The 17256-nt window shown below is 41.8% G+C and overlaps 1 protein-coding gene and 1 long non-coding RNA gene across 2 annotated transcripts; both read right to left on the bottom strand.

Moving 5' to 3' along the window:
* Nucleotides 1–2870: 2870 nt before the first annotated feature.
* LOC124018983 lies at nt 2871–5302 on the bottom strand. Its single transcript, XR_006835721.1, has 3 exons — nt 4168–5302; nt 3903–4044; nt 2871–3582 (listed from the first exon to the last, which is right to left on the bottom strand). It is a non-coding gene; the product is annotated as an uncharacterized LOC124018983 (long non-coding RNA).
* Nucleotides 5303–7844: 2542 nt separating this feature from the next.
* LOC124028408 (transforming protein RhoA-like) lies at nt 7845–16955 on the bottom strand. The gene is made up of 5 exons (XM_046340468.1): nt 16765–16955; nt 10439–10596; nt 9914–10034; nt 8738–8868; nt 7845–8631 (listed from the first exon to the last, which is right to left on the bottom strand). The coding sequence occupies exons 2-5, from the start codon at nt 10592–10594 to the stop codon at nt 8458–8460; spliced, it is 582 nt and encodes a 193-aa protein (XP_046196424.1). The 5' UTR covers nt 10595–10596; nt 16765–16955; the 3' UTR covers nt 7845–8457.
* Nucleotides 16956–17256: the final 301 nt, after the last annotated feature.

Genomic DNA, 17256 nt, shown 5'->3' with positions numbered 1-17256 from the left:
ATAGACAAAAGACAAAAAATGTGATACTCAAATGTATAAATACACAACCTCATGCAAGATGCAAAGACAGAAGTACATTTCCCTGGCATATACCGACAAAATAAACACAGTGACTTATAGGTAATTTAATATAAATAGTTGAAAGTTCATACTTCAAATGTTTTTGTGAATTCCACTTCAGAGTTATGGCTATAGTGTATGTCTGTATGGTCATGATTTGTCTCATGAATGATATGTGTCCACAGAGGTTCTGGTCCTGGATACAGGGGGTCAGAGTTGATTGATCCCATACTCCTGGCCCTTCTCAGGAGCAAAGGCATCACTGTGGAGGTGCAGGACACAGTAGGGGCACCTGACATCTGTCTACAGTATTAGGGATGTGTGGTTGTGCAATATATTTCAGTACATGAGCATTTATAGACAGGTTTACCCAAGCCTGGTGTGGAATATTCTCTTAAGAGATTTCTCTCACAGTAAGTTACTGTGTGCCACCACAGCTCTGGAAAGCTCTCCATCCATACACAGACATGGGCAGCCCCTGCCTATAGAATGTGTAGGGCAGCTATAATTTGCATTTTTCTTCTCTCTGACACTCATCCGTTCTCCTTCCTCAGCCAAACACTTGTGTAACTTCCTGAGCAGTGAAAGGTGAGTGGTGGCGGCTGGTCTGATTCTTCCTCCAATCAGCACAGAGCTAGAGTAGCCTAGCAACAACAACATCCTGAGGTATTTTTGGAATAGAGGGATTTGATGGAAAACAGGATGTTTGTTCACCACTCTAGGATGCATGATCTGGATCAATCTGTCCTTATTCAGGTGCTGAATTGCTGTATGTCTTTTTTGCAATTGCAGTCTCCTTGCTCAAAGGTTGTATCATGGTTTTATGTGAACAGGGTGAGACATTTCTAGAAGTTTGTGTATGTGTGTACGGGAAGATGAAAATGAAAAAGAGAAGTGGAATGTGTTGGCAATTATGTATTTCTGAGCATTGGAGGATATGATTTGGGGGGAGGTGTTTTATAGTGGTTTTTATCTGTATCATTGTAAATACATATGGCATGTTACCATTGAAGCAATAAACAATATCTACAACAAATAGTTATTTTGTATTTATTTAATTGCATGTGTTGAAGATTATCACGTCATTGAGCACCGTTTGCTGATTATCAGGAGAAATTTACTAAATGGAACAGAAAGACATTGATTCATATCAATAATTCAGTGAGTGAGAGCATATGGGATATACCCAAGGTGATTGTCCTTCATTTGGATTAGTAAACCTCTTTAATGTCAGTCTATCGTCTACCCTTACCTCTCCGAACCACCCATTTCTCTATCTGTCTCACAATACAATGCAATTCCACTGGCTTTGTTCTTCTCAGAGATAATCTGCAGGATACATGTATCAACTAATCATCAATTTAGTTTTGCTTCACCACACAAACACATGGCCATTCATTCACACGCAATCACATACTCTCCTTTGATTTGATTTGTCACAAACACATGTTAAGCAGACGTTATTGCGGGTGTTGCGGAATGCCTGCGTTTCTAGCTCAAACAGTGCAGTAATATCTAACCATTCACAACAATACACACAACCTAAAAGTAAAAGAATGGAATTAAGAAGAGCAACGTTGGAGTGGCTTAGACTAAAATACAGTATATACATATGAGATGAGTAAAGCAAAAACATGTCAACATTAAAGTGAATAGTGTTCCATTATTAAGTGGCCAATGATTTCAAGTCTGTATATGGAGCAGCAGCCTGTAAGGTTCAGGGTTAAATATCCGGGTGGAAGCCGCCTAGTGAATGCTATTTAACAGTCTGATGGCCTTGAGATAGAAGCTGTTTTTCAGTCTCTCGGTTCCAGCTTTGATGCACTTGTACTGACCTCGCCTTCTGGATGATAGCAGAGTGAACAGGCTGTGGCTCGGGTGGTTGTTGTCCTTGATTATATTTTTGGCCTTCCTATGACATTGGGTGATGTAGGTGTTGTTGAGGGCAGGTAGTTTGCCTCCAGTGATGCGTTGGGCAGACCGCACCACCCTCTGGAGAGCCCTGCAGTTGCGGGCGGTGCAGTTGCCGTACCAGGCAGTGATACAGCCCAACAGGATGCTCTCAATTGTGCATCTGTAAATGTTTGTGAGGGTTTAAGCTGCCAATCCAAATTTCTTCAGCCTCCTGAGGTTGAAGAGGTTCTGTTGCGCCTTCTTCACCACACTGTCTGTGTGGGTGGACCATTTTAGATCGTCAGTGATGTGTGCGCCGAGGAACTTGAAGCTTTCCACCTGCTCCACTGCGATCCTGTCGATGATCAGTCCACTATCAGCTCCTTTGTTTTGCCAACATTAAGTGAAAAGTTATTTTCCTGGCACCACACTCCCTCCTCTCTGCAGGCTGTCCTGTCATTGTTGATAATCAGGCCTACTACTGTTGTGTCGTCTGCAAACTTGATGATTGAGTTAGAGGCATGCATGGCCATGCAGTCATGAGTGAACATGGAGTACAGGAGGGGGCTGAGCACTCACCCTTGTGGGGCCCCTGTGTTGAGGATCAGCGAAGTGGAAGTCCAGGACCCAGTTGCACAGGGCGGGGTTCAGACCCAGGGCCCCGAGCTTAATGATGAGCTTGGAGGGTACTATAATGTTGAAGGCTGTGCTATAGTCAATGAACAACATTCTTACATAGGTATTCCTCTTCTCCAGATGGGATAGGGTAGTGTGCAGTGCGATGGCGATTGCATCCTCAGTGGATCTATTGGGGTGGTAGGCAAATTGAAGTGGGTCTAGGGTGACAGGTAAGGTAGAGGTGATATGATCCTTAACTAGCCTCTCAAAGCACTTCATGATGACAGAAGTGAGTGCTACTGGGCGATAGTTATTTAGTTCAGTTACCTTTGCTTTCTTACGTACAGGAACAATGGTGGACATCTTAAAGCGAGTGGGAACATCAGCCTGGTATAGTGAGAGATTGAATATGTCCGTAAACACTCCAGCCAGCTGCTCTGCGGACGCTCTGAGGACGCAGCTAGGGATGCCGTCTGGGCGGCAGCCTTGCGAGGGTTAACACGCTTAAATGTCAGCCACGGAGAAGGAGAGCCCACAGTCGTTGGTAGCGGGCCGCATTGGTGGTACTGTGTTGTCCTCATAGCGAGCGAAGAACGTGTTTAGCTTGTCCGGAAGCAAGATGTCGGTGTCCACAAAGTGGCTGGTTTTCCCTTTGTAGTCCATGATTGTCTGTAGACAATGGTTGTCTGTCAACCCCTTAGCAGTGACACCAAGAGATCCACACCTCTCAACAAGGTTGCTAGGTGTTGGCTTAAGGTCGATACACTACCCCCTTTCTTTCAGGAGAGCGTGTTCTCATGCTTCTCTATTCCAAGTCCTTAACGTGTATCGAATTAAGGGAGTATCCCCGACCAGGACCTGAAACCTGACTCGAACACCAAAAGATCTGAACCTCTTGGCTAGGTCACTAGGTGTGGGGTTAAGGACAATACAATATATTGAAGGTAGCCCCTTACCTGCATTTTCCTTCCATCATCAATAGGGACCATCATGTTGCTGACAGAAACACATCTGTAAACCAATCACATTAATTCTTTAGTGTATTTTTTGGTGTGTGAAATTGGTTGTGTGTCATTACAATATACTGTACATATGACTCTGGATGTAACAGTAGGTTGTGTGAAACTTTTGTCTTTAAAAAAAAGATATATTTTTAAGGATATTTGCTGACTCTATTGAACAGATAGAGGATGACAGTGGAGAAAGCTATAGAGAGGTTGTGTCAAAGGGCAGTAGCCGGATTCAAACGTATGCCAACACTGAAAACATTTGTGCCGGGGCTGTGGCTAAGACTGCTAGACCACCTTAGGCCATGGTTGTGTAAAACTTACCTCTGACGAATGGGCTCCAGCAGTTCCATCCCAGGCTGCACTTACTTCTCTGGGTTTACTGGTCTCTACAGTGGTGCTCACCTTGGCGATATACATCCCCGATGACGCCATGTTGTGAGCGTAGTACACCATACATAGATGTCTGAAAAACAAATAGGGCCAAATTATGATTAATCCGAAGTCTAACATATTGTATTCACTTTTAACCTGTTTGATATTTGGAGTATTCCTTTGTGTAACTTCTAGTGTATTTCTTGTGCCATACCTGATTTCCTGTGGACTTTGCTTGAGGGATGATGATTTGGCAGGAGTTGGCATCATGGGTGTATTTGATTGGATGATTCAGTGAACAGATGACCTGTGTAACCTGGCCCACCTTCTTCACCCAGCACGTAGCTGGGGTGAGAGATCAAATGTATTTATATAGCCCTTCTTACATCAGCTGATATCTCAAAGTGCTGTACAGAAACCCAGCCTAGATCAGCTGTTTACAGCAAAACAGCTTGATAGAGAGAAATATTAGGTTCTACTTCTACTAATTTACCCTCCTGACATTCAGCCCACTTTCCTATAATTCATGCACTAGCATTTCTCACTTCATTCATCCATGAATTCCCTCTTCAACACTCTTTCTCTCTTATCCACTCTCTACCTCACCAACCACTCACTGCTCCTTCAGATTTCACTGCTACCCCTTTGCCCTTGTCCATCACAATCTCTTCCACCTTTCTGTTTAACATGTAGGTCCCTCCATGCACTTAACATGAGACATACAGGAATAGTGAGGTTACTTTGGGGACATACAAAACACCATCATAAAAACACTTGATGTTAATGTATTAATGCATTCTTGAGCGCCTGCATGTGTGTGTGTGTATTACCTGGCAAAGCCCTTGGGTAGTTACCCTAGCCCACACAATGGAAAGAGGTAGGGACTGCAGTTTTAGCGAGCCATAAACTCAGAATACAGCTTGAGCAGTCTTATGGTCTGGATGCACGGCTGGTCCAAGTAGCTGTGAAGGCAGGCACACGACCATGGAGATTCGAAAAGTTTGTATCTTGGCTTCAATTTATATTCTGTTGAGGCATATACTTTAGAGAATATGTGTGTGTGTGCGTTCCTGTCTGTTTTTCTGTCTGTTTAACATTTGTACTGACTCGCCTCTGCGGTACAGGGCCAAGACATGGCCAGGAAATTCTATGTCTGGTCCCAGGTGGAACCGGCGGAACAACTTTCTCATGCTGGTCCTGTTGGGGTCCATGTCCTGGTGGGTACGCAGGTCGCCCTCCTCAAAGTTCAGGATGAACAGGAGCAGCTTCCTGAACCTGTGCTTGTCAAACAGCCCCATCAGATCTGTAACACACACCATGTTACATCCACGGCATGAGACTTTGAATGACATTATGTATTTAAAATCAAGATAATCAATTTGAGTTTACTTTGACTGCTATGTGGAAATCCGTTGATGAATCTGAAACAGAATGACCCTGACTCACAGTTAAGTTCGTTCTGAGGTGTCTGTCCTATATCTGAGTGTTATAAGAAAGATCAGGAAACCTTTTTTGTGTGTTTTTGGTATTTAACCCCTTATTTTAGGCGCTAAACTGTCTCCATACTTCCATTCATTTTTTAAATTAGTACAGATTAGTTTTGTGATTCTTGTTCTCATAGAACAAAACAACTGACATGTACATTACAGGCTCACCTTTCCATAGATGGATCATATTAGTGTGTAGCCCAAACTGTTTGGATGCTACAGACAGAAGTTGGCAGATCGGCTGTACTGTCCCGTGATGCTTGTGGGGGTCTTAGAACAAAACGTGAGTCTCCATCTTTCCATAATAGTTTGTAGGCTGTTTGGATGCTACAAACGTTTTCATGAGAAGACCGATTTTATGGTCTCATGGTCTGACAAACACCACTCTAGCTGTGCCACCTTTCCCTGCAGATACAGAAGGGCGACATAGGAGGACGCAGTGGATTGAGACGTAGCCCACGCAAAAAACTACATCTCTATTATAAATTGCTGTATTTCGATGGGGATTTTGTATTATGATAATTAGAACTGAAACACTAAGTCAGTGAATTTAGTGGAAACCTGCTCATTTGTAACAAGCATGGTAACAAGCATTCATTGTTACCCTGCTGTAATTGTGGAACTTGCAAAGCAAGAGCCCCATCTTAGATGTTCTTTAGCACTCTATTCCTCCTACACCGTTTAAGTTAGATGGAATATCCGTCTACTTCTCTGCTATTCATATATGGTCACGGAATCAAAATATTCACTAGGGATCTTACGCTACAGCTGTTTTAGTAACTGCATTACCACATCTTCTTCCAAGTTTTCACCACTAACGCAACAAGTTAGAGAAAAATGTTACGGTATGAAATCTTCCCCTACTTCTCTGCTTGTCAAATCCGAAATCGGATAAGAAATTGTGTGTACCAATCTATAACTAAGATCAGTTTTAGTAACCAATCGCCTTCTCTTTCTAGCTGCTGTAAATCATATTAGAAGCCAGCAGATACATTATTTTCCATACAACAGCCATTTGGACCACTAACCCAACAAGTTAGAAAAAAATGTTGCTAGGATATTCAGACACAGAGAGCAAACATTATGAGTGAAGAGAATAACCACAATTACAGACCCCAACAACACAAATATTGACCATTCAACAACTGAACCATAACTACAGACTAGAGCCACACAACTACGGACCAAAACAACTGACCACAACCACACAACTGACCGCAAAAACAAAACTGCTTACCATATCTAGTGACCACAACCACACAAATTCTGACCACATCTACTGACCACAACCACACAAATTCTGACCACTCATCTGACCCAAAATACACATCTAGTGACCAGAAGCACTCAACTTTTGACCACAACCACACTACTGAGCACAAACACAACTACAGACCACAACCACACAACTACTGACCAAATCTACTGACTATCAATGGGAATTAAAAATGCTTTCACTATTTTAATATAATCAAAGTACATTTTAAACTTTTGAAGAGCAAACCCCACAACATTACTTGTAAAATTACCATGTAGTTACATATCACAATTTTAAGCAGTTACATATTATTACAATGTAACTATGAGGTTGTCACAGTTAACTACAACACTTGTTAGTGTAATTACACTGTAATAAGGACCCCTTACAATGAAGAGTTACAATCATGTCTTTTGTTAATTTATCCACAGTGGATTGGGTCCCTATTCTGACAGCCGGTCAGCTCTTCGTCCTGTGCGTTTTCCTGCTCACCATCACCTCTGGCAGGATCTTCTATCGCTCCCTGGTGGCTGTGGGGCTGATTGCAATGGCTGTGATAGTAGATCAGCACTCCTACTCAGAGATACTTCACAAATACAGCCCCAGCTCTCCAGTTCTTGCATGATAATCATGTGAAATTCATTGTCTTGTCACCTCATTTTACCAAACACTCCTAGTAGACTGTGCCATAGCCTAATGACCCCTCAGGAATGTAAATAGTGAAAATGGCCATAATGTGAGGCGAGGTACGATCCAACGATGTAAAAAGTAAAGCACACAGTACGTTACAAAAAGCTAGATTTGCACGTTGAAACAGTAGATTTTACCAAGTCCGGCAATCACACCAAAGACCTAGAATCTAAGACCTATTTGTCTTGAGTGCTGGGAACTCAGTACGGACAGATTATGGAAGCAGAACTCGTTTTTGTTCTTTGCAATAGCAAATGATCTTTTACAAATCATTTAAACAAACATTTACCATATGCATTTTGCTTGTATCTGTATTAACATCTGCCATCATCCAGTTCCCATTAACTGTCTCAACAATCTCAAAGTTAGTTATTACACACACATACAACATTTTCCTGTTAAACTAAGTGTTCAAAAATTATCCATGTGGGTTTTTATGAATAGATGCACATGGGGTTTTATATGAAGCACATTTATTTCAACAATTTTATGCCTGTGCATAAATCAAAAATTACAAAAGAATCATAAAGACTATGGGTCACAGTGTATAGGTACCCCTCCCTGATTGGCTGTGGAAATGATCCTCAGTTCAGTGGGCAGGGCTCAAGCACTTAATTGGCAGGTATGACACAACAATAGATCCCCTGGGGTGTATTCACTAGGAACCAAACAGATCAAAAACAGGGAGGGACCGACCTGAATTTGTCCATTAGAAATGAAGTTTCCATTGCAAAACGTTTTGGACTAATGATTACACACACCTCTGGCTGACTACATCAGTTACATGGCCGTACAGGTTCACAAGGGAAATGTTGATATGGCAGATTCACTCATGTACAAGTACAAAAAGCATTTCCATAACCCCCATCATCAACATTGAATACTGACAAAACCATGACTATTTAACTTGTTTTGCTTTAAGACAGAAAATTAAAAGCATTACACCTTTAGTAAAAACTGGTGAGCACAGTCTTTTTTGGAGCGAAGGGGGGAATAGACCTAATTTCTTATCTTCCATCGTTCCCCTTGTACCCAGTGGGAGGCCGTGTCCCTCACGCCTTCCCTCCTTTTACAGTAGGAGGCATTTATGTCTCTGCTTCCCCCGCCGGGCCTGTAGCGCCGCCCTCGTGGCCATCTCAAACACTTCCCTCACCCCATCCTTGCTCTTTGCGGAGCACTCCATGTAGCCGAAGGCACTGATCCGGTTCGCCATGTCACGCCCCTCCTCTGGCTTCACAGGCTCCTGAGAGGGTGTGGGGGGTCAGAATGTGGAGTCAGGAAAGCCACATATTGATCTTCTGAAAATTGTGTGTGTGTGAGAGAGATTGAGAGAGAGAGACTGACTGTACCTGCTTCATCTTGGCTAGCTCTCTGCGGGTGTGCTCGTCGTTACGCAGGTCCTTTTTGTTGCCCACTAGGATAATGGGAACGTTAGGGCAGAAGTGTTTGACTTCTGGAGTCCACTTCTCCGGGATGTTTTCTAAACAAGGGGGAAGGCCAGTAGGAGTTAGCAAGAGCAAACTTCTTCAGCATACTAATCAAGGCTGTCCAGTAGGGCTGGGCGATATATATCGTGTGACGATAGAGCATAATATGAAACGATAGGCGTTTTTCTATCGTTTATTTCATTGTGTCGCAAATCACACTGTGAACGTGGCACAGAGCACGGAGACACGGAGCTCGTACCTAAAAGAGGGGCAACTTTGGTCACATGGACGTGGTTTGAGTATGAAAAGTCTGACAGACCAGAAAACCATCCTCTGCAAAATATGGCGCAGGTCGGTCTCGACAACAGGCTCAAACGCCACTAACCTCTTACCACCTACGCAAGAATCATATGAAACAGTACGGAGAAAGTCTATGGATGAGACCCAAAAAGGTACAGTTGAGTGCTCAAAACAAACCCGTCTCAGACGTTACAAGAGGCTTTTGCCCGCGGCACACCATATAGCAAAGAATCACGGAGATGGAAGGAGATAACAGCTGCCTTTCCAACTTACATCTGACCCAAGGTACCAAATGCAAACTGATATGTGACACGTCTTAATGCCAAAACAACATGCAAAACAGGCAAGCCCCCAAAAATATATATATATATTATTTTAGGCCTATATTTATTTTGTTTGCACCTACAGTTTAATTGTTTTCTATTTACTTTTAGATTTTATACATTCATTTTTTATTACATGCTACATTTAAAATTTGCCCAGGTTCTAAATAAAATAATCAAATATGAGTAAGTACCTTTTTATTTGTTGAGTATAATTAAAAATGTAATAAGAAATAGGCTTCTCATATCCCGTTATCGGGATATGAAATTTTGGCCATATCACCCAGCCCTACTGTTCAGGTAAAAGTCCTCTGATTGTGGGTGTAAGTGTGCTTTGCGATTCTGTCAAAGCTCGGTCACAAAAACAAGACCCGGTGTCACAAAAGTGAATGTGTATAAGTCTGCACAGTTGTATTGATGTCTGACAGAATTGGTATGTGTGGGTGTCTGTACGCGTAGCGACATAAATACTCACCCAAACTGTCAGGGCTATCAATGGAGAAGCACATGAGGATGACATCAGTATCTGGGTAAGAGAGGGGACGGAGCCTATCATAGTCCTCCTGGCCTGCTGTATCCCATAGTGCCAACTCAACCTGACAAAGGATTTCAAGAGACATCAACCAACTGTGCCCAACTTCCCAGATAAATACTGTTATCTGACCTATTATGAAACAATGAAGAGGCATGATGCAGAATGGCCAATCCACATTTAATCATAGGAAGTCAGCAATACGACATAATTACACACAGCTGGGCACCTTACTGCTTAGAAAAATCAATTGAAACAAAATGTGATATCTGCCAACATTGTCTGCCACTATTGGCGCTTACCAACTTGGGCAAGCCTCAAGTGAGGTTGCAAATTGGGAGGAGCCAGTGGTGACTGTTGGCAGATTTGAATTCTGTTAATTCTCATTGATCGTCCTGCTTTGTATGATAAATGTAATTTACAGCAAGAGAAATACAGGTTGAAAAAAAGAAAGGGAGAAGACATTACCTGTTTGCTGTCGACCTCAATGTCAGCGACATAGTTCTCGAAGACAGTGGGCACGTAGACCTCTGGGAACTGGTCTTTACTGAATACGATGAGCAGACAGGTCTTCCCGCACGCTCCGTCTCCCACTATGACCAGTTTCTTTCGGATTGCTGCCATGACTGAACAAACAAGAGAGAATGTTGAGACAGACATAAATACATTACAGATCAAATAGTTGATCAAAGAGTTGGAGCATGGATGGTACTGGCAACAGATGTTTTCAAGTCCTGCATGGGCCTCATATTACATAGTTAATAGTTAGTATGTTAGCTGTAGCCCATTCATAGGCACCAACACCCTTAGAGTGCATATAGATGAAGGGATATTCTTCCTGGGGGACTTGTTAAGAGCCTGGACACTTGCTCAAAATGTTAACACGCATCGTTTGCAGTACGGTTTTGGAAACATATTGAACGTATCTTTTATAATCAGGACAAAAAATAATTAAAAAGGTTCAATTATTACACACCTTCATAGGGTTAGTGTTCCCACGTGATCATATCTCCATGTTACATAACTTGTTTACTGAAAACAGACAGAAGAGACCAGACCACCCCCGTGCTCCTGTGTGTAAGCATGAGGAAGTGTAGTCCTTCAACTGGAAGCACACACAGTGTATGGATCTGTGCCAATCTGCTAACATTATAGTAAGTGCATCTTTTTTTACTTGAAATATTTCCCCCCCTCGCTGACATGAAAGGTAAGGGCCAAATGCAGGGCTCTGAAGTGCGCCCAATTTGGTCTCAGATGCAACTAAATATGTTTCTGCGCAACCAAGAGTTTTATTTTGGGATCACTGTGCAACTATGAAAAAAATCTCCCAGATAGTTGTAATAATGATAAGGCTTCGCTGTGTTGTTGTTTCCGAGTTCCCTAGAGAAACGAGCGAGTGCAGATTCATTGTTGCATCACTACTAAAGCGAAAACGTTTTGCTTCTAGCTCTACCAGGTCAAAAGATTGACCCATATTACTGGCGCACCATTTTCATCTTCCGAAAGCTGATCGCCAGAACTGCATTTTACATTCAGAAACAATGTCGTGGACCATTCTAAAACCACTCGAGCTTCGACGTCGTTAACCATTTGTTGAGACTTTGTTCAGTCATGTTACCTCGTTGTCTAGCTAGCTAAGAACCTGGTAACTTTATCAGTTTATCCAAACATTTGGGGGCACATAAACAAAGGAAATGGGATAGCTTCTTCAGGAGATCAATGGTAAAAGCAATGAATGAATGACAGATCTCTTGCATTTAATCATCCCAAACCTGACGTCTATAAAGAGACAGTGTACAATTTTCAATGTAATGCATAGGGGGCTCCCGAGTGGCGCAGCAGTCTAAAGCACTGCATCTCAGTGCTTGAGACATCACTATAGTCCCTGGTTCGAATCCAGGCTGTATCACAACCGGCCGTGATTGAGAGTCCGATATGGTGGAGCACAATTGGCCCAGCATCATGTCCGGGTTTGGCTGGTGTAGGCCGTCATTGTAAATAACAATTTGTTCTTAATCGACTTGCCTAGTTAAACAATACATTTTAAAAATAGGACAAGAGCTTTTACATAATATAGAAACCTAATATTCCACAACTGACTTATTTACAGTATATTAGTTTCTAGGGCACAACATGTGCTTCAAAAGTAGCAAGAATTCCTTTAGCCTGTATCTCAATCAAAAAGTATTTTCTGGTGCGCCTACATTTTATGTGGTACTTTTTTAAATTGGGAAAATGTTTTCAGAACGGTTTTCCAAGCGATGTTTATTGACTAGAGGACGACCGATTCGGCATGGCCGATTAATTAGGGACGATTTCATGTTTTCAACAATCGGTAATCTGCATTTTTGGACACCGAATTTGGCCGATTACATATCAATCCACGAGGAGACTGCGTTGCAGGCTGACCACCTGTTATGCGAGTGCAGCATCAAAAGGTCCTAGTGGCTGCAAGGAGCCACGGTAAGTTGCTAGCTAGCATTAAAAACTTAGCTTATAACAAAAAAAATCAATCAATCTTAACATAATCACTAGTTAACCTAGTAATATCATCAACCATAACTAGCTTGTCCTGCGTTGCATATAATCAAAGCGGTGCCTGTTAATTTACCATCTAATCACAGCCTGCTTCAACTTCGCCAATCAGGTGATGATTTAACAAAAGCACATTCGCTAAAATAGCACAATCATGGCACCAATGTACCTAACCATGAACATCAATGTCTTTCTTAAAATCAATACACAAGTATATTTTTTTAAACCTGCATATTTTGTTAAAATAAATTTATGTTAGCAGGCAATATTAACTAGGGAAATTGTGTCACTTCTCTTGCATTCTGTGCAAGCAGAGTCAGGGAATATCCAGCAGTTTGGGCCGCCTGGCTCGTTGCGAACTGTGTGAAGACCATTTCTTCCTAACAATGACCGTAATTAATTTGCCAGAATTTTACCCAATTATGACATAACATTGAAGGTTGTGCAATGTATAGCAGCAATATTTAGACTTAGGGATGCCACCCGTTAAATAAAATATGGAACGGTTCCGTATTTCACTGAAAGAATAAACGTTTTGTTTTCGAAATGATAGTTTCCAGATTTGACCATATTACTGACCTAAGGCTCGTACTTCTGTGTGTTATATTATAATTAAGTCTATGATTTGATATTTGATAGAACAGTCTGACTGAGCGGTGGTAGGTAGCAGCAGGCTCGTAGGCATTCATTCAAACAGCACTTTCCTGCGTTTGCCAGCAGCTCTTTGCAATGCTTGATGCACTGTTTATGACAAGTCTATCAACTCCCGATATTAGGCAGGCAATACTATAGTGCCGATCAGAACATCCAATAGTCAAAGGTATATGAAATACAAATAGTAGCGAGAGAAATAATAACTACAACCTAAAACTTCTTAACTGGGAATAGTGAAGACTCGTGTTAAAAGGAACCACCACCTTTCATATGTTCTCATGTTCTGAGCAAGGAACTTAAGCTTTTTTAACATGGTACATATTGCACTTTTACTTTCTTCTCCAACGGTGTTTTTGCATTATTTATGTTTCATTATTTATTTGAGACTAAATTGATTTAGTTACTATATTAAGTTAAAATAAGTGTTCATTGTTCATTCAGTATTGTTGTAATTGTCATTATTACAAATATATATATAAACAACTGCCGATTAATCGGTGTCTGCTTTTTTTTGGTCTTCCAATAATCGGTATTGAAAAATCATAAATCGGTCGACCTCCATTATTGACATTGCTAACACAGTGTTGAAATTATAGCTAACCGCTGAAAACCCAATGGAGAGAAGGGTTTGAGAGCTATGTTAGTGGGTAGCCCAATGTTGGATGAATGTTACTCCTTTGTCCAAGGACCTTACATGTTTAGTTAAAAGGGAGAATTGACTCCAGTAGCCAAAACAGCCAAATACTCCATACTGAAACAATTCTCAATTGCAGCACAGTTCTAGAAACATAAACCCATAAACACTTTAAACCCATAACATAAACCCATAAACACTTTCCTATCATATCAAAATAATTTCACAAATGCAAAAAAAAAAAGTTGCAGCAGACAGTATTTTTGAGTGAGAACAAGTTTGTCTTTGTTTACACACAAGTGTTCAGGGACGCATATAGCTAATTAGCACAGATAGTCCACTGTCTTCCATCTGTTTTCCATAAAACAAGCGCTATAACATGGAGATATGGCCATGTGGGAACCCTAACACTATAAAAAGGTGTGTATCAATTTATTTTCGCCAATATGAAAGGATCTCATACTTCCAAAACATCATTGCTCTTAACAAAACTCCCCCTACAGATGACACCTTCTTCCAGTGACTCTTAGCTACACTATATATACACAAAAGTATGTATACACCCATTAAAATGAGTGGATTTGGCCATTTCAGCCACACCCGTTGCTGACAGGTGTATAAAATCAAGCACACGGCCATGCAATATCCATAGACAAACATTGGCAGTAGAATGGCCTTACTGAATAACTGCAACTTTCAACGTGGCACTGTCATAGGATGCCACCTTTCCAACAAGTCAGTTCTAAAAATGTCTGCCCTGCTAGAGCTGCCCTTGTAAGTGCTGTTATTGTGAAGTGGAAACTTCTAGGAGCAACAACGGCATAGACGCAAAGTGGTAGGCCACACAAGCTCACAGAACAGCCGAGTGCAGAATCACATAAAAATTGTCTGTCCTCTGTTGTAACACTCACTACCGACTTCCAAACGGCCTCTGGAAGCAACGTCAGCACAAGACCTGTTTGTCGGGAACTTCATGAAATGGGTTTCCATGGCCGAGCAGCCACACACAAAACTAAGATCACCATGCGCAATGCCAAGCGTCAGCTGGAGTGGTGTAAAGCTCGCCGCCATTGGACTCCGGAGCAGTGGGAATGTGTTCTCTGGAGTAACGACTCAAGCTTCAACATCTGGCAGTCCAATGGACGAATCTGGGTTTGGCGAATGCCAGGAGAGCACTACCTGCCCCAATGCATAGGAGGAATAATGGTCTGGGGCTGTTTTTCCTGGTTTGGGCTAGGCCCCTTAGGTCCAGTGAAGGGAAATCTAAACACCACAGCATACAATGACATTCTAGACAATTCTGTGCTTCCACATATGGTAACAGTTTGGGGAAGTCCCTTTCCTGTTTCAGCATTAATGCCCCTGTGCACATAGTGAGGTCAATATAGAAATGGTTTGTCAAGATCATTGTGGAAGAACTTGACTGGCCTGCACAGAGCACTGACCTCAACCCCATCAAACACCTTTGGGATAGACTGGAACACTGACTGCGAGCCAGACCTAATCGCCCCAACATCAGTGCCCAACCCCACTAATGATCTTGTGACTGAATGGAAGCAAGTCTCTCCAGCAATGTTCCAACAACTAGTGGAAAGCCTTCCAAAAAGAGTGGAAGCGGGGACCAACGTCATATTAATGCCCAAGATTTTGTAATGAGATGTTAGAGGAGCAGGTGTCCACGTACTTTTGGTCATGTAATGTAATGAGTTATGATCAGGGTCTATGTTAGCCGTAGCTATCTTTGTAGCAGTGGTGGAACTGCATTTTGAAATTAAATAACGGGATGAAATAAAGGGACAGCTCTCGCTTCAAAATATGAATTTGTCAAAATCATTGATTAATTCATATGATCGAATAGGCCTCCCGTAGGATTTGTGATCTGGAACAACACAGCTAGACTGTGTCTAATGTTATGAATACACTAAGGATACTTTTCAGATAAAGATTATTTTAATTCATTCAGGAACATAAGTCTCAGATCAAAATGTATCCATTGTGCATATTTTAATGTCAATCAGAATAACAGTAGTTGACGCAGCTAAGGAAGCTAGCTAACTGAGTGGGATATCAAAACAAGATAACGAGCAAGCTAATATATTGTAACGACCCTGGGTTTATAGGCGTGGAAATCGACTGCCGTTCGAACATGCTTTTGCGGCACAGTCGATGGCGCGCCGGACCTCAGGTCGAGACCTGCTCCCTGCTGTTTCATTACAGTTTTATCTATCCCCCTCCTCACAACAGTAGGCTATTTTTGCTCGCTAACGGTGCAGCAAACGTAGCTAATTTACTGGCTTACCTACTTGATTAGCCACAAGATAAATAAAAAGTTAATTAATTAAACCAGGCAAGTCAGTTAAGAACCAAATTCTTATTTACAATTACCGTCTACCAAAAGGCCTCCTGCGGGGACGGGGATTAAAAGTACAAATATAGGAGAAAAAAAACAACACTAAATAAAGAAAAACCTAAGGCAACAACATAGCATGGCAGCACCCCATGACAACACTGCATGGTAGCAACTAGCTAGGCAACTAAACAGAAGAGTTGTTACCCAGCAAACTAACTTTAACAAATAACGTTAGATAGCTAGTTCTAGCTAGCTAGCTCAACACGAAATAAAAGTTGCTAGCTCGTAGCTAATCAACACGTGTTATTAATTGATCCGGCCATGTCTGATATTGCGGGGCACGAATACCACATAAACAGCCCTAGCTAACTAACTAGTTAACGTTATCTTTGTGAAAATAACTAATTTTCCAACGATCGCTTGCTAGCGTATTAGATTAGCCTATCAGATGCGGAAGTGATGGGTGGCTAGCTATCTAACTGGCAAGGTTGAAGAGGAAAATACATTTAGACCTGGTTAGCTTTTAATGCGCGTAAAATAACTATGTTAGTTAGCTATACTACCGCATTATTTGGTTTTTGAGTTATATTAGCAACATTCCTGTAATCCAATTAGGCTTACCTGGCCAATAGGTAGCTAGCTAGTTTGATGTTTTCTTGATAATGTCTCGGTCTCACGCTTGACTAGTTAGCTTGTGTTAGGCTAGTAGCTCCCAGCCGTGTTTGAGGAGGCGCTCTGAAACAGACCGCGAGGAGGAGGTGCTTGACTCGGACTGCGTAGGATGGGTGGTAACTGAAAAATCTTTGATGACCCGGACAGCAAAGTCTGTGTACAGTCAGGGTTTCCTCCCTCTTTATGGACACGGACTGAAGCCACACAGTTCCGAACATGGCTTCAACAGAGATGCCCTATTTCACCCCATCGTTTCAGACTGCAACGGTGTGTTTATTTGTCACAAGAAAGATATATCTCCAGATGGACCTTGGCAAAAACACCAACAAATGAATTGATTCTCAAATAATCCATTTCCATTATGATAATTATAATTATTAATAATAATGATCATAGTTCATTGATCATTATGATGAATGATAATTGCACTGATCGAGTATA

This window comes from Oncorhynchus gorbuscha, linkage group LG03, assembly GCF_021184085.1.
Source record: "Oncorhynchus gorbuscha isolate QuinsamMale2020 ecotype Even-year linkage group LG03, OgorEven_v1.0, whole genome shotgun sequence".
Taxonomy (NCBI): domain Eukaryota; kingdom Metazoa; phylum Chordata; class Actinopteri; order Salmoniformes; family Salmonidae; genus Oncorhynchus; species Oncorhynchus gorbuscha.
This window is presented reverse-complemented; position numbering and strand designations above follow the sequence as displayed.

Excerpts from the sequence above, each read along its gene's own strand:
- LOC124028408 (XM_046340468.1), bottom strand. The coding sequence starts at position 10,594 with ATGGCAGCAATCCGAAAGAAACTGGTCATAGTGGGAGACGGAGCGTGC. Across the intron at positions 8,869-9,913 it reads TGATAGCCCTGACAGTTTGG|AAAACATCCCGGAGAAGTGG; the intron begins GTGAGTATTTAT and ends CCCCTTGTTTAG. Across the intron at positions 8,632-8,737 it reads AGCTAGCCAAGATGAAGCAG|GAGCCTGTGAAGCCAGAGGA; the intron begins GTACAGTCAGTC and ends ACACCCTCTCAG.